General features: G+C 40.8%; 1 protein-coding gene across 1 annotated transcript in view; it reads left to right on the top strand.

Moving 5' to 3' along the window:
• The window catches only part of LOC117368627 (vomeronasal type-2 receptor 26-like), a 34,901-nt gene that overhangs the window by 8,067 nt on the left and 3,061 nt on the right, over positions 1–23,773 (top strand). The window contains exons 3-6 of the mRNA XM_033962355.1: positions 5,653–6,441; positions 15,869–15,928; positions 16,795–17,022; positions 23,047–23,173. Of these exons, the coding sequence (XP_033818246.1) occupies positions 5,653–6,441; positions 15,869–15,928; positions 16,795–17,022; positions 23,047–23,173 (1,204 nt within the window). The remainder of the gene's footprint in view (positions 1–5,652; positions 6,442–15,868; positions 15,929–16,794; positions 17,023–23,046; positions 23,174–23,773) is intronic.

Raw genomic sequence — 23,773 nt, 5'->3', positions numbered from 1 at the left:
TAGCATATCAGAACAATTTTCAGTCACATATGGCATCCCCCAAGGGTCTATTCTCTCTCCGTTGCTGTTTAACATTTTTTTTAGCTCCACTAATGACCCTTTGCCAATCCATTGGCTTTAATGTTTTTGCATATGCTGATGATATTCAACTTATACACCAACTAGACTCCAATAATTCTTCTGAAATAATAGCTATTAATAAGAAACTAGAACTGATTCACCAATGGCTTGAGACTAATTGATTAGCCTTCAATGTTAACAAATCTAATGTCATGTTTCTCCCTTGGAAAGATGATCACAAGCTTTCGTTTCCTATTACTATTAAAGGTTCTACCTTGCAATCAACTAGTACCATTAAGATCCTTGGAGTTACTTTCGATAGCAAGTTTACCTTCCACGAACATATTAGTAGTATTGTTAGATCCACATTCTATAGATTACGGCAAATTCACTCTGTTTCCAAATTCCTTTACCCAAAATCTCTAAATATACTAATTCACTCGCTGGTGATTTCAAAATTAGATTACTGTAATGCGTTATTCAAAGGAATTGCTCTAAAAGAAATGCGTTGTCTACAGATCATACAAAATGCCTCAATTAAACTCATAAAGAACGCAAAAAAATTTGATCACATGACTCCGTTACTTAAGGAAGCGCATTGGCTTCCAGTTGCTCACCGAATAACGTACAAACTAAATCTACTAACTTTTAAATCTCTTCTATACAAATCACCTTCTTTTATTTATAGAGTATTGATTCCCTATATTCCCTCTAGATCACTTAGATCTATTGACCAGCATCTTTTGACAGTTCCTTCTCTTAAATCTATAAATACACGGTGACATTCTATTTTTTCTGTTACAGCCCCTCAAACGGAAATCTACTTCCAATTTATATACGAGAAGAATCAGGTTTGGAGAGATTTAAGAGCGAACTAAAATGCTTTCTTTTTAAAGATGCATTTGATAGCTAATATAATTAAAATGTAGGACTAGATTAGGGTTTTCTACTAAGCCCTATGCTTTAAACTTTCTGTTTTTTATTTCTTCCCCCTCCTTAATGTTGTTTTGCCCTTATATGTTTCCTTTACTATTTTTTAAAATTGTATTTCTTTACCTACTCCCTTCCTTCTGTATCATTAATTTGTCTTGTCAGTCGTATTTACATTGTCTGTTTCTCTTCAACTATTGTAATTTAATATTTTATACTTTGTACATCGCTTAGAATGTTAATAAGCGATTAATCAAATATTTAATAAACTTGGAAACTTGGAAAACTTGGATAGTGAACTTCCTAGAATCTAATGGGTTACAGGATCTGAGGCATCATGGCTTTACTAAAGGTAAATCTTGTCAAACAAACCTGATTGAATTTTTTGATTAGGTGACCGGAGAGCTGGATCGAGGACATATGCTAGATGTAATTTATTTAGATTTCAGCAAAGCCTTTGACACGGTTCCTCATAGGAGGCTCTTGAACAAACTTGAAGGGCTGAAGTTAGGACCCAAAGTGGTGAACTGGATTAGAAACTGGCTGTCAGACAGACGCCAGAGGGTGGTAGTTAATGGAAGTCACTTGGAGGAAGGAAAGGTGAGTAGTGGAGACCCTCAGGGTTCGATGCTGGGGCTAATCCTGTTCAATATGTTTGTGAGTGACATCACTGAAGGGTTAGAAGATAAAGTTTGCCTTTTTGCGGATGATACCAAGATTTGTAACAGAGTATACCCCAAGGAGGGAGTGGAAAACATGAAAAAGGATCTACAAAAGTTAGAGGAATGGTCTAATATCTGGCACCTAAAATTCAATGCAAAGTAATGCAGAGTAATGCATTTGGGTATTACTAATCTGAAGGAAACGTATATGCTGGGAGGTGAGAGGCTGATATGCTTGAATGGGGAGAGGGACCTTGGGGTGATAGTGTCCGAAGAGCAAAAGGCAAAAAAAAAGACAGTGTGACAAGGTGGTGTCTACTGCCAGAAGGATGCTGGTCTGTATAAAGAGAGGCGTAATCAGTAGAAGAAAGAAGTTGTTGATGCCCCTGTACAAGTCATTGGTGAGGCCCTACTTGGAATATTGTGTTCAGTTTTGGAGACCGTATCTGGTGAAGGACATAAGAAGACTTGAAGCCTTCCAGATGACATTTTTGTTAAGAACATAAGAACTGCCATCTCCGGATCAGACCTTCGGTCCATCAAGTCCGGCGATCCGCACACGCGGAGGCCCTGCCAGGTGTACACCTGGCGTAATTTATAGTCCACCATATCTTTATATGCCTCTCTTAAGGAGATATGCATCTAGTTTGCTCTTGAAGCCTAGGACGGTCAATTCCGCAATAATCTCCTCTGGGAGGGCATTCCAGGTGTCAACCACTCTCTGAGTGAAGCAGAACTTCCTGACATTAGTCCCCCCTTAGCTTCATTACATGTCCTCTAGTCCGTGTCAAATTGGACAGTGTAAATAATCTTCTCTGCTCTATTTTGTCGATTCCTTTCAGTATTTTGAAGGTCTCGATCATATCCCCACGCTGTCTCCTTTTCTCAAGGGAGAACAATCCTAGTGTTATAAGTCTATCCTCATATTCCAGTCTCTCCATACCCTTGACCAGTTTTGTTGCTCGTCTCTGCACCCTCTCCAGCAGTTTTATATCCTTCTTTAGGTAGGGAGACCAATGTTGAACGCAGTATTCCAAGTGTGGTCTGACCATTGCCCTATAAAGCGGCATTATAACTTTCTCCGATCTACTCGAGATTCCTTTCTTTATCATGCCCAACATTCTATTTGCCTTCTTTGCCGCTGCCGCGCATTGTGCCGACGGCTTCAGGGTTCTGTCTATCAGTACACCCAGATCCTTTTCTTGTTCACTCTTCCCCAGAGTTGCACCTGACATTGTATACTCGTATTCCTTATTTTTATTGCCTAAATGCATTACCTTGCATTTCTCCACATTGAACTTCACATGTTTCTAACCGACACAAGTCGCTCTGGAGTTCCTCTCTATCCTCCTGCGATCTGATTTCCCGGCATAGTTTTGTATCGTCTGCAAACTTGATGATCTCACTGGATGTTCCTTCCTCTAGGTCGTTGATATAAATATTAAAAAGGATCGGCCCAAGTACCGAGCCCTGGGGTACACCACTAGTCACTTTCTCCCAGTCGGAGAACTTCCCATTTATGCCCACTCTCTGCTTTCGGTTTTCCAGCCATTTGCCTATCCATCTTTGTATATCTCCCTCTATGCCATGGCTTTGTAGTTTCCTGAGAAGTCTTTCGTGTTCTCCTTGAAACAGATTCAAACCTCACTAACCTCGGTGTTAATATAATAGAATGTATAACAAAACTTCAGTCATGGGCCCTTACTGTACAAATGAAGTCGAATGAGTCTAAAACAAAATTACTCTGGCTATGCCCAAAATTAGATCAGCTACCTTTGTTTATTCTACTGCCTTCAGGATCTTCACTACCGATTGAATTCTCAAGTAAATTCTTGGGTGTCATTCTTGGGTGTCATCTTAATTCTCTGTTGAAAAAATGTTTTCTTAGTCTCCATATGTTGATGAAAGTGAGATCCTGCTTCCATCAACAATATTTTTCTGTTCTTGTACAATCAATCATTCTTTCGAGGTTGGATTATTGTAATGCAGTCTTCTTAAGTCTGACTAAGAAAAGTCTTCAAAGACTTCAGTTGATCCAGAATATTGCGGCTAGGCTGATCTTTACAAAAAGTAAATTTGATCATGTTTCTCTGCTTTTGCTAAAACCTCATTGGCTTCCAATTATTTCTAGAGTCTATTTCAAATGTAGTTGCCTTACATTTAAGATCTTGAATGGCATTTTTCCTTCCTTCCTTCCTCTATTTTGGAATGCAATAAGATCTGAGATTACCAGACCTACTCAAAAATTCAAATTATCCTTTCCTACTCTGAAAGGCGTCATCTATACTGGAAAACTAGGGAAGTCTCTTCTTTCAAAATTACTGAGCTCTGGAATAATTTTCCTGTCCAGTTGTGTGATCTGGGCTCTCTCCAATTATTGTGAAAACATCTGAAAACTTGACTTTTTTCAAAATTGTGATCTTCATTTCCCTCTATGTTATCCCTATCCCTATTGCATTTCTTTTTCTTATTTTCTGTAAACCCTGTCGAGCTCTATTTTTATAGAAAAGATATGGTATATAAGCTTAAGGTTTAGTTTAGTTTAGATAGGAGGTTTGCACCAATAGATATATGAGGAGAGACTGGAAGTCCTGAATATGTTTTAGCACTGTTAATATGTATGCATGTAATTTTGTAAACTGCATAGTATTTATGCGGTATATCAATTTTTAAATAAACAAATAATAAATGTACAGTATACCTTAGAGGAAAGGGGAGCTATGATTCAGTTGTTCAAATACTTGAAAGGTATTAATGTAGAACAAAATCTTTTCCAGAGAAAGGAAAATGATAAAACCAGAGGACATAATTTAAGGTTGAGGGGTGGTAGACTCAAGAGCAATGTAAGGATATTCTTCTTTACGGAGAGGGTGGTAGATGCCTGGAATGCGCTCCTGAGAGAGGTGGTAGAGATGAAGATGGTGACGGAGTTCAAAAAAACGTGGGATGAACACAGAGGATCTAGAATCAGAAAATAATAGTAAATATTGAAGAACTGAGGCCAGTACTGGGCAGACTTGCATAGTCTGTGTCTGTATATGGCCGTTTGGTTGAGGATGGGCTGGGAAGGCATCAATGGCTGTGAGGCTGGAGGGAGCTTTGACGGATACTTCAGTAGTTGGAACCTAAGAACAGTACTGGGCAGAGCTTTGGATTCTTGCCCAGAAATAGCTATGAAGAAAATGGTTTTTTTTAATTGAATCAGGTTGGGCATTCTGGATGGACCATTTGAGTTTTTATCTGCCATCATCTACTATGTTACTATGTAAATAGATATATTTTTTATGATCCAGATCAATTACAATACTTCTTGGAGGGCAAAGCAGCCTCAGTGGTCCCCACTGATATCACCAACCATTCCATTTAATATGTGATCTAACTGAGCTCTGTAATAGTGCAAAGAATGTTATATGTTTTTCCTAAACTCAACTTGAAGTGCTTGTTACTCTTCTGCACTACAATTATACTGGAAGAGTTCTGTATATTAATGTTTGTTATTTCCACATTAGATGATTGCTCTTTTTTTTTTTTTTTTGCTCATCAAAGTTGTATCCTTTGATGTATATAAAATTATGAACAAAAAAAAAAAAAAATTTTCTCTCCACAGCTCCCTTGTACTCTGCTCGCTCTCCCTGAGAGTTCAATACAGCTGTTCCAGATGACTTTGTCCTATCGCACTTCTTTTTCTCCTCTCTTATTTATTAAGTGCTCTTTTCACGAAGAAATCCACCCAAAGCAGTTTACGATACATTTTCTCTATCTGTCCTGGCAGACTCACAATCAAAGGGTGATACATGGATGGCTTAAGTGACTTATTCAGAGTCACAAGGAGGAGCCTAGGATCAAACTCACAACCTCAGGGTGCTGAGACAGCTGCTCTAACCACTAGGCCACACCTCAACTAAACAGTATAATTATCTTCTAAATAACTGATAAGTGAATGAAATGAACTTTAACACGAGAAAGATAGTGATGAATTCAATCTTTTATCTTTCAGCAGGTCAGTTACACCTCAGGGAATCTTCTCATGAGTGACAAGGTTAAGTTTCCTAATTTCTACCGGACTGTCCCCAGTGATCTACATCTTTGCGCTGGGATAGTCAGGTTACTGAAGCATTTTGGCTGGACCTGGGTTGGTATCGTTGCATCTGATGATGAAAACAGCATGAGGGCTGTGCAGATCCTGAGAGAAGGGATTGAGAAGAGTGGAGGCTGCATCGAATTCATTAAAACCTTCGGACACTCTAGTTCTATGCTGCTTGAAAATGCCGACAATATTTTCCAAAGCATCCAAAAATCTTCAACTAAAGTAATTATTTTCTATTGTTCTAAAGATTTAATGGAGCTTATAAAACGCACAAAAATCTGGAAAGCATTTGGAAAGATTTGGATCACCATTGCTGAGTGGGAATTTATCTTGGCCCCAGTCTATGGTGATAGGAAAAACACCTTAGCTTTTACTGTGGGAAAGAAGAATATTCCAGGCTTTTATAAATATGTCCATAACGTGAATCTTACTCGGTTTCTAAATAATCCATTTACATATGTGTGGTGGCAGAACCCGTGTAACAAACTGTGCTCCAAGAGCATCCAAAGATCCTGCAGTGGTAAAAAAACATCTGCCCATTTTGAACATTGTGACATCATAAACTCTGAGAGCAACTATAATGTATACAATGCTGTGTACGCCCTGGCACATGCACTGCATGCCATGGTCACATCTAGTTCTGGAAATACCACCCTATGGAATGGAGAAAGGAAGAGATTTTTGCATTCTTTGCCATGGAAGGTAATTTGATTTAGGTCTTCCTTTATCAGGCAAATTAACCTGGGCTGGCACGGCCAAAGCACCGAAGCCCATAGGGAAGCTTGTGTGGCTTTATAAAAGAGACCCTTAATTTGATTTGATTTAATATATTTATGTACCACTGCTCCAGCATTTGAGGCAGCATACACTTAGCTCCAATTGGCGTTAATCAGCATGGTAATTGACCGCATTGTTTGAAACCAATTAAAAAGTGATTGAAAAAGGACACCGTAATCATACATTATTAAAAACTGCTAACACAGACAAAGCTTAAACAGCGTTAGTCTGCTAAACAATATACCTGCTAGTTATTATATCTCAAAAATTGGCCATTCCACATCATCATACACATTGGAGCTAACCAATGAGATCACCACAAAGCTAGCCAACCCCATTCTCAACCTTGAAATGGATAAGCTTTCTGGAAAAGCAGGGATTTTAGGCCAATTTTAAAAGCTTCATATCCTGTTCTAACCTTAAATTGGTAACATAATCCATAACTTCGAACCCATGATGTAAAATATCATAGCCCTATAGTCTTCCAACCTCACCATTTTAAAAGAAGGAACATTCAACAATGTTGTTCCTGCCAACCTTGAAGCTCTTGATGGTTGATATAGATGTAATTTAGTAGCCAGGACTACTGAAGTTAAACTATTCAGTACTTTAAATACCATGAATAAGGTCTTATACCAAATTCTGAACTCAATGGGTAGCCAATGTAGTTGTTTCAAAATTGGGGTCATAAGTTCCCAACAAGAACATCATCCCATTTTCCGTGCTGCTGTAATTTGGGTTTCCTGCATTGTCTTCAACATATTTTTTGGAACACTCACACATTATATTTAACGCCAAAAAAATACGACCACGTCTCCCCCCCTCCTGCGTAAAGCACACTGGCTGCCTGTAGAACGCAGGATTAGTTACAAAATTATATTACTTACATTTAAGACACGCCAAAGTAACCAACCAGATTTTATCAATAGTCTATTAATTCCCCATCTAAAACACTTCATTCTACGACACAAAACCTTCTTGCGATTCCATCCTTAAAGTAAATTAACACAATAAGATCAAATAACTTTGCAGTGGCTGCACCATCACTCTGGGATTCTATTCCTAATTACATTCGTGAAGAAGCATCTCTGATTCATATTAAAACAAAGTTTAAAATATTTCTGTTTCAAAATGCGTTCAATTGCCCTTGTAAGGGCTAAACACATGCTGACTGCAGAAGGCATTTTCTTTTCCCTCCCTCTCATTTTTTCCTTAATTTTTCTTAAAAAAATATTGCAATTCCTCCCCTTTTCCCACTTGTTTCTGTTTGTCATTGTTTAAACTTATTATGTAGGCTTTATTTAGTTAAATGCTTACCCCTATTTTATATGACGAAAGCTGTATTTTTATTGTACACCACTCAGAAGTTTGATTGAGCAGTATAAGAAATTTTAAATAAACTTGAAACTTGATCCTATGTTAGAGGAATGCTATTTTCAGAAACATGGGCTTCTTAAAGAAGATGGCTTTGAACTTTTGTAGCCCAATATTATGCCTGCAGCGATCTGTGTTTTGCTGACTTTCCAACAGCATTAAATCTGGAAATTCAATGCTGGGCCATGTTTGAGTGCCTGCATTTCATTTTTGGGTTTGTAGTGCCGGTTAGGAAGCGTCTAAAAACACACCTGTTCCGGAAGTATCTAGACCACAGTCCTTCAACCGCCGGTCCGCAGAAAATTTCTGCCGTTCCACGCAGGGCCGGTGAGATCAAGTCGGCAGTTAAATTTCCTGCCGACTGCGGTTCCTCCCAACTGCGGTTCCTGCTGACTGCTGTTCCTCCCAGCCTCAGGCGATCAAGACAGGCTGCCAACCTCGGGGCCTTCCCTCTGTGAGTCTCGCCTGTTCAGAAACAGGAAGTTGAAACAAAATAGGCGGGACTCAGAGAGTGAAGGTCCCGATGTCGGCAGCCTGTCTTGATTGCCGCCCTGCCGAGTTGCTGAAGAGGGCCGCGGGGAAATTGTGATTAGAACAGAGAGAGCTGCAGATTCAGGTGCAGGTGGAGGGAGATGGTCAGCGTGTGCGAGCAAGATCCTGGGGAGCCTTCACAGTGGCTGTCTCCCCTCCCACCAGCTCTCCTACTTGCCAGGGCAGTGATTTACCAGCAACTTCCTGCAGGCAAGTACTGAGAGCTGCTGGAAGGGGAGGAAGTCACTGTAGGAGGCTGGGAAGCTGCTGGATAAAGGGAGAGCTGTTACTGGACTTGGAGAGACTTAGAAGGAGAGATGCTGCTGGGAGGGGAGGAGGGAAAGGGATGGGAAGAGAGTTAATGTTGGATAGAGGGAGGAGGGAAGGGAGAAGACGGAGAGATGCTGCTGGGAGGGGAGGAGGGAAAGGGATGGGAAGAGAGTTAATTTTGGATAGAGGGAGGAGGGAAGGGAGAAGGAAAAAAAGGAAGGAGGGAAAGGAGAAAGAAAAAAGGAAGGAAGCAGCTGGCAGGGAGATTACAGAAGGGGAAGGGGCAGGATGGAATGGAGAGATCAGATGAGGGAAAGGGGAGAGAGAGAATGAGAAAGTAGAGAGACATTGATGCTGGAGAGGGGGACAGCAGAGAAATGAGAGAGGGATAAAGATGCTATATCTGGTGTAGGAGAGATCAAAATGAAGAAGGCAGTGAAGCTGGAATGAATGATGTAAAAAGGAGAGAGGAGGAACAGGCTGGATGGATAGGGAAGAGGGGCATAGAAAGAAGTCAGATACATATGGAAGGGGGAGAGGGCAGACATTGGATGGAACGGATAGATGCTGGAAGGAAAAGAGTGAAAAGAAGATGAAAGCAGAAACCAGAGACAACAAAAGGTAGAAAAAAAATAATTTTATTTCTATTTTGTCATTAGAATATATCAGATTTGAAATATATATCCTGCTAGAGACATAACTGGAGACTGCAGTATTCTGTTAGCATGATATTTCTATGTAGCATTCTATAATAACTTGGCTTGCTCAGTTTTCTTGATAGTAGAGGGGATATATGTGAAGGGGAGGAGAGACAGGGGTTTTATTGGTCCGTGCTCTGTATATTTGTATTTATAAAATCACAATTGTTCAGAATATTGTTTCTTTTTATACTTTAATAAAATACGTTCAATATAAAATCATAATTGCGGCTTGTGCAGATGGGATCAGATGGTTTGCGGGGACCGAGCTCACGGAGATGGGGCGTAAATGGGGTTTTTAAATTTTAGTCCTAGTAGTTTGCCGGTCCACAAAATAATTCTTTTATTTCTTCCGGTCCACGGGTGTAAAAAGGTTGAAGAACACTGATCTAGACAGCTGACCCGTTCTTCTCTTCCCCTTCTATAATGGTTCTCTCACCCAACCTCCCTCTTGCTTTCTCTTCCCTTAAGTTCTCTCAATTTGTACTTTTATTGTTCTTTTGTAAACCGCATAGAACTTCACGGTACTGCGGTATATAAACTGTTATTATTATTATTATTATTATTAAATGCAATATTCAGCTCTCAACCAGCCATGAGGCTCCGCATAAAGAGAGAATTGACTTTTATGTGGTCCTACTTGTGCAGCTAACTTTACTGGTTAAATGCTCGATGTCGGCACTTACCTGGCCAAGTGCCAACTCTGCCCCTGGAACACCCCCCAAAATACCCAGTTTTTTGTTTTTAATTTTCAAATACATATACAATTCCACAAGAAAATAAAAGCACATGGATAACACTATAATGCTATAGACAAAATTATAACATTACAAATAACCCATCAAGCCCTCATTAAGAGAGAAGTTGTTACCTCACAAATTTAAGAAAAACAATGAAGAAAACAACAAGCTTAATTTATTCTATAACAAGCTCAGCAAAGATTGCATATATCAGGCCTCTTACCCTCCAACAAATAATGGAATTGTAAAACACTTCCAGGTAGTCTACTTCATAGGATTGTTGAATGTCCCTGTCTACAAAACTTCTGGACCGACGTATGGTCCGTTATCCAAATAATTTTTAATCTTCAGTCTGACTTCTCTCCTACTATAGCCATATTGATATCAGAGGCTCCTTTTGCTCATTTTGTGATCTCTTCCAGCCTCCCATCTCCCATAACACCCAGATTTGAGTTTGCTGCAAGCTGGACATTTTCAGTGGGACTAACAAGTTAATTGCTGCTGAAAATTAGTGGTTAGTCCTAAAGGGGGAAATTTAACTAATCAGGAGCCATTTCTGGTTGGTTAAGGGGCTCATTTTCAAAACAAAAAAATGGCCAAAAAGTGTCCTAACCAGCAGATATATATATTTCTTGCAGAAAAGGGTGTGGTGTATATAATCAAAAGGGAAAAAAAATCCATCCGAGTCCATTAGTCATTGAAATGAAGGAGTTCCATGAGCTGGAAAGAAAAACGCTGTAAATTAGACTTGCTTTAAAAGCAACTAGCTGAAGCCCAAACCTGTCTTTGGATCCAGTTGTAAGTTCCACTGAGCTGGAGATGGAAGAGGTGGAATTCCTAGCCTATGAAAGTGTGGAGAGTTGCTCAGTGTTCTGTTTGTTTCCTTGCCCCTGTCTGAATCTTTTGACCCTCACATTCCTGCCTTGCCTCCTCTATGTCTCACCTCTGATAGCTCCCAAATCATACCCATCCCTTGCTGTGTATCTCGTCGCCTTACCCCCGCCAAACCCTCACTGTCTCCAGACCTCCGCACCTCCCATTCAAACCCCTGTCTGCTTCTTTTCTGTCTCTCATGGTTGGTCTGTCTATCCACTCCCAAACTGTCACTGTGGTTTTTGTCGCTGGGGTGTGTGTGAAGTCTGTTGGCTGTTGCTGACAAAGTGGGTGCTGGTGCTGGGTTTCACTGGTGCAGTAGGTAAAGGAATGCACAGAGGTGTTCCAGGGTTTCATGGGTTGCATCTGTGGTGTTGGGACACTTGCATGTCACCAGGAACTCAAAAGACAGCAGTGGACTATGATACAGACTATTTTAATAACGAAAGAAAGTGTTTACTTTTGAACAATCCACGTATCGCTTATCCAAAATAACTTTGAACTTGGAAGGAAGAATACTACACAGGGTCCCCACTTTCTCCCACACTTTTTAATGTGGATCTCTCCTCATTGAGCCATTCATTGAACAACTTGGGTTTAAAGCTGTTCAGCTACGCTGACGATATTACGATAGTCATTCCATGCTGTGCAGCTTTATCCAAAAGTACTCAACTCATTGAGCCCTTATTGAATCAGATGGATTCTTGGATGCAGGAATTTAAACTGAAATTGAATCGACATAACTAAATTCTTTTTTGTTTCTTCACAGAAGATCCCCCTATGAACTAACTATTAAGATCAATTCAATGTCACACACTATAAGCCCAACTATTCAAATATTGGGAGTTGTTCTTGATCAACGCTTGACTATGAAGAATCAGATTGATGCTGAGGTTCAAAAAGGATACTATACTTGATGGAAATTACGTACCATCAGATCTTATTTCAAAATATTAGTTCAATCGCTTCTTTTGAGTATACTCGATTACTGTAATATTGTTTATATGATGAGTACTAAGAAAAACCTGGCTTGACTGGCCTTAGTTCAGAATACGATGGTAAGATTAATATACGGTTTGAGGAAATTAAACTAAAACTAAACTAAACCTTAGGTTTGTATACCGCGCCATCTCCACAAGCGTAGAGCTTGGCACGGTTTACAGGGTTAGGTTGAAAAGGAGCTACAATGAAGGGTTATAGGAAAGGAGCTAGGAAGATAAAGAACCAAAGAGCGGGAAGTGTTAGATTTTTGAAAAGAGCCAAGTTTTCAAGTGTTTGCGGAAGGATTGGAGGGAACTTGAAACTCTGAGCGGGGATGTGAGGTTATTCCAGAACTATGATCATGTGACACCTTATTACTGTGAGTTGCATTGGCTTCCCATTGAAGCCTTGGTGATGTTTATATTATAAATTCACCTTTGGAGTTGCTCCGTTATATTTTGCCGACAGGTTCCTCGTAGTATCATACAAGAATAGAAGAAAATCTCATGCCCTCTTTATATTTGCAAATAGACCAAAACACAAAAGACCCCCCTCAAATAATATCATCATATAACATTTAAAGGCTTTTAAATATTTAAATGTGCTCATAAGCTCTTCAGCAAGACGCCTCAGCAGCGGTACAACGTCGCTGGAAAGGTGCTTGAATTTTAATCATAACACATTGCATGGAGCAAGGATTCTTGCTTCTACTGGAGTGGCAAATGTTATGGCTCTACAAATGCTGTTTAACAGTAGACCACTTATCTGAAAAGGTCAGTTCACGGCTCTTTATATTTCCGGCAGCTAAGGGCTGTAAAAGTAAGAAATATCAAGAGCACACTCTTTCATATAAAGCAGCTTATTACGATAAAGATTTCCGTCCACTGCAACTTCAATCTAGCTCTTATGAACATTTTAGAAAACTATTGAAAACCTTTCTGGTTTTTAAATTTCTGACTAATTAGATCCTTTGCATTCTTCACATTATAACGTGTTTTCTTAACATAATTTTTTGTTAACCGCATCGAACTCATGGTTATGCGGTCTAAAAATCTGCTGTTATGTTATGTTACACGAGGGAGATTGCCTTGAAGCAACCTATACTGGTGAAGAATGAATTTGTGTCGGCAGAGCTTAACTCCCCCCTCCCCCTCCCGATATGAATACAGATAAGTGCTTGTTTTCTATTTTAAAAATATTGCATTTTGAAAAATTAATAAGTTTTTGATACTGTGCTGTTTGGTATGGCAATGAGAGCAAAAAGTCAGATTTCTACAAATAATAACAAATTATTACTTATAATGACTGGGGTTGCTATTCAACAAATTACGTATAATTGGAAAAATTGGAGTAGATTAAATTATAATATCTGGTGGAATTCCTTATGTCAGGTTTATAAAATGGAGAGATTTATAGCAATACAGAGTGGTTCTTTCAGGAAATTTCAAGATGTGTGGGAGCCATTTACAAAGTATTGTACCGATTAGATGAATTTTATTTATTATTTATTTGTTTATTTTCCCCTTAAATTTACAAGTTTGATTGTGAGGGGGGAGGGCAGGGTAAATTTATGTTACATATTATATAAGGTATTGATTATATGATAAGAAAGGGTGGGAAGGGTGGGAGTTAAGAACATATCATTTGTACCAATGATGATTATTAAGTGATATAATTATTGTTAAATTGTTTGAATATATTGTTACACTTATTGTAAATTTGAAAATGAATAAAGAATTTGGAAAAAAAAAAAGTTTTTGATAAAGTTGAAAATTTTTTTAACGACAAAAAAAACTTTTTTTCTACTCTGGACTAATGAAGGGATCTGGTGAAAGTAACTCCCATGGACATTATGCTGAGAGAGTCACCTCTGATAGTCTTTAGGAGTTAATAAAAGTGTTCCTATAGAGTTATTTTGGATAAGCGATACTGTGGATTAATACAAATGATAGCTTAGCTCCTAAGACTTTTCCAGTCAAGTGCCCCGAACCTGTTTTACCTTTGAACAATGGCAAGATGGCACTATGGGATATGTACAGCTGGGAGTCCTGGGGAGACAAGGCCTGATGGAGGACGGGGCTAGGATGCCCTGGGAATGATTTGGTTCACCATGTTCTCCACAGGCTTCAGGTACACAGTGTCCATTTGGGTGAAAAGCTCCATGAAGGGGTGGCCATATGCTCACCCATTGCCAAAGTGTAAGGGAAGCATTTAAACTCTATAAGTATTTCTATGTGATACCTTTTAAACTAACCTTTTAACTGTCTCCCAACTGGGGGCAGGGCTGGGGTGCAGAACGGGGCATGACACAGGTGGAACGGGACGGAATTGAGCAGGCCTTTGGGAAAATCTGGTATCCTACTCCTGCCTGGAGTCTCCTGTATTCTTTTGCTCTCTGGCCTGCTGAATACAGAGTAAATGTTAGTCTCTGTAATGGTCTGTAATGGTACCTGCTGGTTGGTACCTCACTGGATGACATACTGAGATGGTAATAGTTCCATATACACTTCATGTATAAATCACCCATCATTGTATATACTGTAGTTTGTTTCCCTTCCCTCACATCCAATGTCCACCATTGCTATAAGTATGTAAATATGTAGATATAATGCACCTGTCTCTTCCAAAGCTCTCTGCCATGTTGGTTGGGGCAAGGAAGCATGCTGAACAGAGAGCAAACTCTAGTCTAGGCACTGCCTATGCACACCTGCTGGTTGGCATCTGATGGGTTGCTCATGTGAGACAACTGTACTTTGAGGACCTGTAAGCAGTCTTCCAAATGAGTGTGGGTCAGCAGTGTGAAAGGGCTTTAGGGGGCTGGAATCCAGATGCAGGCTGTATAGGGAAATGTATAGGGAAATGGTTAGCTTAGGTGAAATGTGGCCAACATTGGAATATGTGAACCCCTACCTGGGGACGTATAGGGAACCTCTACCAGGAACATATAGGGAAATGGTTAGCATAGGTGAAATGTGGCCATCGGTATATGTGAACCCCTACCTGGGGACGTATAAGGAACCCTTACCAGGAACATAAAGGGAAATGGTTAGCTTAGGTGAAATGTGGCCATCAGTATATGTGAACCCCTATCTGGGGACGTATAGGGAACCCCTACCAGGAACATATAGGGAAATGGTTAGCTTAGGTGAAATGTGGCCAACATTGGAATATGTGAACCCCTACCTGGGGCCAGCATGTTTATATAGGGAGTTTGGTAAGGGACACCTGTGATGGGAACTTGATGGCAGACTCAGCAAGGAGCTGGATTGGTGGATCGGCATGCCAGGTTTCCACCACTGCTTATGACATACATGATGTAGCCCCAGCCTTCCCTCAGACCAACTCTGGTGACATCATTGGTATAGGATAATAAGCAGATTATGAGCCCCCAGTGGACAGATGGAGAGGAAATCTATGATGAAATTCAAAACAATGTGGGATGAACCCAGAGGATCGCTAATTAGAATATGATTGAGCAAACTTTCACAGTCCAAATCTAGCAAAGGAGATGATTTAGATAGGCTGGAGTGAGCTTCAACTGCAACTCCAGTAGTTCGAACTTGGAACCTAAAGACAGTACTGGGTAGTCTGCTAAGGTCTATGGCCCAGAAATAACAAAGGAAAAATACATTTTAATTTAATCGTGAAATTGTAATATATGTGATTACAGGGCAGACTGGATGGACCATTCAGGTCTTTATCTGCCATCATTTACTATGTTACTAGATTACAATGCTGATGTAAGTGGGTGGTCTGCCCCATACTATGCCCCACAATCCTGTTTCTGTAACCTGCTTTGTCTTCCCATTTCCAGGTAACTATTGCTACAAAGGATAACCTGCTTTTGTTCATTTCACTTTCACAACCTTCTCTTATTCTCTGTAGGGATACAGCCTGAGCTTTGACTGCAGGGCAAAGTGTAGACTTTCCCCAGTGGAGTCCAGAGTAGAGAGTTGCGCGGGGACAGAAATGCCGCCCGTCCCTGCCAGGATCCTCCTCATCCCCGCCCGTCCCTGCCAGGATCCTCCTCATCCCCACCCGTCCCCGTCAGGATCCTCTCTGTCCCCACCCATCCCCACAAGGAATTACCTCCATCCCCGCCCGTCCCCATAAAAAGCAACAATTGCTTCTGACAGGATCATCAATTCCACAGTTTCTTTTGTGTTTGCGCTGCTGTTTTCATTGTGGAATCTCTTTGGTGGAACCCTTTTTTGTTTTCTGTTCAGGTAATTAACTTATAAACCCCCCTCTTTTACTAAGGCTGACGTGTCCATTATATTATATGGGCGAACCCATCTTCCAAAGCCTTCCATCCCCGTGGGAGTCTCATTGGCTAGAGGGGGGTCCCCGTGGGAGTCCCGTGGGCCAGAGGGGGGTCCCCATGGGAGTCCCGTGGGTTAGGGGGGATTCCCGCTGGATTCCCGTGATTGCCGTTCCTGTGCAGACCTCTAGTCCATAGGCCAACTATTAGGCAGCCTTGTGCAAAATTGCTTTCCACATTGATTTTAATGAAGCGAATAATGGAAAGGTTTTAAGTCAAAAGATGAGCCAAGTTGAAAATGTTTACAGTACACATCCATCACATTTCTATAGGGCAGGAAACTGAATACAAATTGGCCAACTTATCTAGTACAGTTTTTTCTATAGTTAAATTTTGGAAATGACAAGTAAAGGAACAAATGTCACTGTTTTCATGTTGCTTAAAAAGGAAATCTTTTCATAAAATCAGGAGCAGATTGTATGTGCTTGAAGTTAGCAATGTATCCCAGCAATTATTTTCCACTAACAAAATAAATTTGCTTTTCCATTAGCTTCATCGTTATCTGAAGAACCTCCACTTTAAGAACGTTCTGGGTGAGGAAATCTTTTTTGATGAGAATGGTGATCTCGCCATTGGATATGATATTATGTATGTGATCTTTCTAGTCAATGGTACCAAGAGTAATGAAATAGTTGGCAGTTATAACCCGTATGCTCCACCGGGGAAGAATTTTACCATCAATGAGAAGGCGATCATGTGGGAGGAGCCATTTAAAGAGGTCAGATTTGAGTAACACAAAAAACAAGATGGCAGACACTGAACCACACACATATAATGCTTGTAGTTACAAATATATAGCAGTATTAAGGCTGATATTTATAGAAAAAAATTATTACCCAAATTCAGCCACCTAAGTTAGGCTTCTATTTTCAGCCAAAACTAGGAGCTTAACTTTTCAAGTTCAAACTCAACTAAAATTTAAGCACCTAAAACTTAGTAGGTATAGGTAGGCCAAAACATTCCAGTTTGAAAAAATCTCCTGTGTGATTTGCATAAGAACATAAAAGTAGTCTCTAAGTTTTGTGCAGAGGGGTGCAGCAGACAAGCTCCCAAAATGTAAAGTTGCATCCTCCACAATGCACCAGATCCTGGGTTCAATAGCCTCATAGAAGGATCAGCAGGAAGTGAAATTAATGACAGTGACAGCCAAAAGTGGTTGCTTGGTACTAACACACAGAAAATATTCTATGGTAGAGATTTATAAGTTCAGAGTTACAGTTAGATTCAGAGAACATAAGAACATAAGAATTGCCGCTGCTGGGTCAGACCAGTGGTCCATCGTTCCCAGCAGTCCGCTCACGCGGCGGCCCTCTGGTCATAGACCAGCACCCTAACCAAAACTAGCCCTACCAGCGCACGTTCTTGTTCAGCAGGAACTTGTCTAACTTTGTCTTGAATCCCTGGAGGGTGTTTTCCCCTATAATAGCCTCCGGAAGAGCGTTCCAGCTTTCTACCACTCTCTGGGTGAAGAAGAACTTCCTTACGTTTGTACAGAATCTATCCCCTTTTAACTTTAGAGAGTGCCCTCTCGTTCTCTCTTCAGTACCTTTTTATGTTCTGTTCCAGTAGGAACTTATCCAACCTTGTCTTGAATCCCTGGAGGGTGTTTTCCCCTATAACAGCCTCCGGAAGAACGTTCCAGTTTTCTACCACTCTCTGGGTGAAGAAGAACTTCCTTACGTTTGTACAGAATCTATCCCCTTTTAACTTTAGAGAGTGCCCTCTCGTTCTCCCTACCTTGGAGAGGGTGAACAACCTGTCCTTATCTACTAAGTCTATCCCCTTCAGACTGCTTCTGTGGGTGTAAATGAGAGAGAGAGGACGGTATGCCTGCATGAATGTGTGTGTGTCTCAGGTCTATATGATGGGTGTATAGGCAGAAATAGACAGAGAATTCAGCAAGGAAGGAAGTTGTCAGAAGGTCCAGAGAGAGAGAGAGCAAGAGAGGGAAGGGGAGGCTTTTTTATAGGTTGGAATCTTATTCTAAAAAAATAGAATCTATTGTGGTTAAGTATCCAATACCCATATCTTTCTGTAAACTGTTTGAAACAATGGTAAATAAGGTGTGTGGGGTATGAAAGACTGGAAGAGAAAAGAGAGAAACTGTCCCTCATAGACTGGAGTTTCCAGTATCTCTCTGTGGCAATGGCTTTTGATGGACAAAAATATCTGTGCCAGAACATGCAGCTGGGGCTATTCTCTAACTTAAGCGCAAGACCTTAGCACATCTGTTGAACCTCAGGGCTGTGTCATGGTCTTTTGTTACTCTTAAACACTGATTTAGATGTAATTCAGGACATTCTGAGGCCTGTCTATAGGGACATCACCAAGATCAGAAAAGTTTGATGTAATATCCCATAGGCCTTTGCTGACATTGGTTAGGCCAACAGAAAATAGAGGAAGGAGTGGCTTAGTGGTTAGAGCTACAGCCTCAGCACCCTGAGCTTGTGGGTTCAAATCCTATGCTGCTCTTTGTGACCCTGGGCAAGTCACTCCATTGCCCCAGGTACATTAGATAGAGTATGAGCCAACCTATGGTTACCATATGGCTCCAGAAAAAGGAGGACGGATTGAGACATCCGGGTTTTACTTTCATTGGTTTCAATAGAAGTAAAGCCTAGATTAACATACATAGTAAATGACGGCAGATAAAGACCATAATGATCCATCCAGTCTGCCCATAAGTTATATCCATTAAACTAAACTAAACCTTAGGTTTATATACCGCACCATCTCCAGGGTTGTGGAGCTCGGCACGGTTTACAGGAGTTGTAATGAGAAAGGAACTACAAGGAGTTGTAATAAGATAGGAACTACAAGGAAAGGGCTAGATGAGGAACAGAGGAAAGAAGGAAGTTAGAGGGCTAAGATGTCAAATGAGGAGGGAAGTGTTAGATTTTTGAGAATAACCAGGTTTTCAGATGTTTACGGAAGGGTTGGAGAGCACTCAGGTTCCGAAGGGGGGAGGTAAGGTTATTCCAGAGCTCGGTGAGTCTGAAGTGGAGGGAAGTTCCCAATATTCCTGGGAGGGAAATGCCTTTTAGTGAGGGGAAGGATAGCTTCAATTTTTGGGTGGGTCTGGTGGTATTAGGATTTGAGGAGTTCCAAGAAAGCGGAATTAATGGAGGGAGGATGCCATGGACGATCTTGAAAGTTAGGCAGATGCATTTGAAATGGACTCTGGGAATTATCGGAAGCCAGTGAAGCTTGAGAAGGAGCGGTGAGACATGATCGTATTTACTTTTTGCAAAGATAAGCTTGGCTGCGGCATTTTGAATCAGTTGGAGTCTGCGAAGGTTTTTCTTTGTTAGGCTTATGAAGGTAGAATTGCAATAGTCCAGTCTGGATAGGATGATGGATTGGACAAGAACAGCAAAATGATTTTGGTGAAAACAAGATCTTACTTTCCTCAGCATGTGAAGGCTGAAATAACATTTTTTTTACCAGGGAGTTGAGGTGGTCATTGAAGGACAGTGTAGAATCGATAATGACACCCAGGACCTTGCTGGATAATTTGAGCTGCAGAGTGGAGCCAGAGGACAGTGGGATTGAGGTGGGTAGCTGAGCTAAGTTAAAAAAACATGATTAGCTTAACTTGTCTCTTCATTGATATTTCTGGGCCATAGACTGTCTCTCTATCTGTCCTCCTTACTTCCATTGCTTTCAGAAGTAAAACCCGGATGTCTCAATCCATCCTCCTTTTTCTGGAGCCATATGGTAACCCTAACCAGGACAGGGAAAAATGCTTGAGTACCTGATTGTGAAACCGCTTAGATAACCTTGATAGGCAGTACATAGGAGTGCCTAAAATAAATAAATAAAATGCTTAAAGCTATGACATAGTCATACTGGGACAGACTGAACGTTCATCAAACCCAGTATCCTGTTCCCAACAGTGGCCAACCCAGGTCCCAAGCACCAGGCAGAAACCCAAAGAGTAGCAACATTCCAGAGCTGAGATTGTGATGTCATAATGCCTCATTCCACTAATGCCTAAGAGCCAACCTCATCAGTGATATCACAATGGCTTGATGGTCCGATACTTGGCTCATATAAGAACATAAGAATTGCCATACTGGGACAGCCCAAAGATCCATCAAGCCCAGGTCACAAATACTTGGCAAGATCCCAAAGAGTAATACAGATTTTATACTGTTTATCCAAGGAATAAGCAGTGGGCTTTCCCAAGCCATCTCAATAATGGCTTATGGTCTTTGGTTTTAGGAAATTATCCAAACATTTTTAAAATCCTGCTAAACTAAGGGCTCCTTTTACTGAAGTGCGCTAGCATTTTTAGCACACGCTAACCATGTGCTAAACCAGTGGTTCCCAAACCCTGTCCTGGGTGACCCCCCAGCCAGTCGGGTTTTCAAGATATCCCTAATGAATATGCATGAGAGAGATTCGCATACCTGTCGCTTTCCATTATATGCAAATCTCTCTCATGCATATTCATTAGGGATATCTTGAAAACCCGACTGGCTGGGGGTCCCCCAGGACAGGGTTTGGGAACCACTGTGCTAAACGAAAAATACTAATGTAAGCTCTAAGGAGGCATTAGCTTTTAGTGTGTGTGGTATTGTGGCAAAGGAGCCCTAACTGTTTTCACCACATTCTCTGCAACAAATTTGATTTCTTTTCTTTATTCAGCTTTTTTTTAAAAAAACTTTTTTTCATGTCTTGGGCATGTCATCAATAGTGCACAGTGTCGCTCAAATAATGCACCCTGTCACTCAGACTGTGCACACTACTGCTCACTGTTGCCCTCCAGTGGCAAAAGAAAGCATCTGCCAAATCTCATATTTTGAGAAATCCAGGGGAAACATATTTTGAACTCCATTAAGTAGTTGGTGTTGCCAGATAAACTTTCACAAAAAGGACCCTATACAGCATTTAGTTCAAGCAGGGATGCACACATGTATAGCACTTGCTTCCTCAAAGGCAGATGTACCAGGAATAGAGAATGACATGGGGACAAATTTTTCCCTGGCCCCCCACAGGAACTCATTTTCCCATCCCCGCGAGTTCTTTTCCTGTCTCTGCCCCATTCCTGCAAGCTCCGTCCTCATCAGCACAGGCCTCAAACACTTTTAAAATCATAAGTGCGACCAAGATGGTTAAGGGGTTGGAGGAGTTGCGTACAGTGAAAGATTCGAGAAATTGGGCCTTTTCTCCCTCGAACAGAGGATATTGAGAGGGGATATGATCGAAACATTCAAGGTACTCAAGGGAATAGACTTAGTAGATAAGGACAGGTTGTTCACCCTCTACAAGGTAGGGAGAACCAGAGGGCACTCTCCAAAATTGAAAGGGGATAGATTCCGTACGAACTTAAGGAAGTTCTTCTTCACCCAGAGAGTGGTAGAAAACTGGAACGCTCTTCCGGAGTCAGTCATAGGGGAAAACACCCTCCAGGGATTCAAGACAAAGTTAGACAAGTTGCTGCTGAACCAGAACGTACGCAGATAGGGCTAGTCTCAGTTAGGGCGCTGGTCTTTGACCAGAGGGCCGCCACGTGAGCGGTCTGCTGGGCATGACGGACCACTGGTCTGACCCAGCAGCGGCAACTCTTATGTTCTTATAAGTGTTCAAGGCTTGTGTGGTTAAGACAGAGCTTATAGGAATGGGAAAGGGACAGGGACTGTGACAAATCTCGTGGGGACAGGACGGTGAAATTGACTTATTGTGGGGATGGGAAAAAATTGCCCCCATGTCATTCTCTAGCCAGGAACCCAATTTTAGTAAAAAAAAAATGGAGCTCATTTAAAAAAAAAAAAAACATTCAAAAAGTGACCTAAAGGAGCAGATGGGCATTTCTCTCGCCGAACTCTTCCAAGTCACTATTTTTGAAACCTGTTTTCTAGACAGATTTCTGTGCTGTTCATCTGCAGTTTGTCTAGATCTCAAGAGGGTATGGTGTGAGCATGATTAGCTGGAGAAACAAAGGAGCAAAGAAGACCAGAACTTCAAAATGAAGCTTTAACCCTTTCAGGACCAAGGGACATATTTGTCCCATAACTTTAAAATCCTATAAATTTTGATTGGGATAGTCTACAGTTCTAAATTTGATATGTACGGATTCCATAGAATACTGCCTTTATGTAAACAAACTGGTTCCGACATTCATTCATTAGCGTCGTTGCCAGATTGACGAGAAGATTCACTTGCCACACTGTCCATAAGCCAGAAGTTTGATTTTTTAAATAAAAATAATGATATTTCACAAAAAAAAAAATCAATTTTTTGGCATCTGCAAGCCCTTTTTACCATAAAAATGTCGTCAAAACCACAAAAATTGGCCTACGATCCTTATGGTCCTGAAAGGGTTAATGTCACCAATAGAAAGAGGAACAAGAAAAATTGAGCCAGCATAGACTGAGTTTTGGCTACAAAGCTTGCATCAGAAATCCTCAGGTTGTCCACTCAACAATTAGACAATAAAAATTAGCTAAAGTAGCAATCTATTTCAATGAAATCTCACATCCAAAAGTGAGTGTTAGATCGATCAGTACCCCTTGATGAATTCTCCCCTTAAGCGGCTACGTATGTGTCAGCTGGCTCGAAAATAACCAGATATTCAAATCCGAAGCCCAAAGAGGGCTTGGATTTGAATGTAGGCATGGATACTGACTCTTAAGTGGACAGAATTGCCTCATATTTAGAGAGAGATATCATGCTGCATTTGAAAAGTCACAACTCAGGGTTACTTCAAGTTATTCAGATTTTTTTCCTCAATCCTCAGACACGTCCGCAGTCCAGATGCAGCCCGAGTTGCCTTCCAGGGTTCAGGAAACTAACCAAGGAAGGAAAGCCCATCTGCTGCTATGACTGTATCCGCTGCCCAGAGGGAGAGGTCTCCAACCAAACTGGTGAGTGATATCATTATAATGTGACATGCCCCTGAATATTCATTACTGGGTCAATATTCAGCCTTGAAAGTCAATGTTTATTTTAAATGCTGGCTGCCATAACTACAAAATCCAGATATTCAGGGCTGGCTATCCAAATAACATTTAGTACACAGATGTGTATTGTATAAATTATTGGTCCAATATTCAGTGCTACTTAACTGGGTGGAAGAGGCTCTGACGTGGTTAAGCAGCATTGATGGGTTTATACCCGGATTTTCAGTGACACAAAGGAAATACACAGATGATTACGGTACCGAAGTGGTTCACAGAATTCCTCTCCACCAGAGCCTATGAGGTGAGACAGGACGACGACAGATTACAAACCTGGAAGGCTACCTGCGGTGTCCCACAAGGCTCACCACTGTCCCCTTCACAGTTTAATATACAGGCAGTCCCCGGGTTAAGAACGAGTTCTGTTTTTTAAACCATTCTGAAATTGAATTTGTATGTAACTCAGATCCTATACAGTACACAGTCTATAAAAACATTAAACATGAAAGAAACAGTCCTCAAAACAAAGTACTGTCGTTTAAATAGAAAGAAAAGATAGGAGGTTTA

The sequence above is a fragment of the Geotrypetes seraphini genome, chromosome 10, assembly GCF_902459505.1.
Source record: "Geotrypetes seraphini chromosome 10, aGeoSer1.1, whole genome shotgun sequence".
Taxonomy (NCBI): Eukaryota; Metazoa; Chordata; class Amphibia; order Gymnophiona; family Dermophiidae; genus Geotrypetes; species Geotrypetes seraphini.
This window is presented reverse-complemented; position numbering and strand designations above follow the sequence as displayed.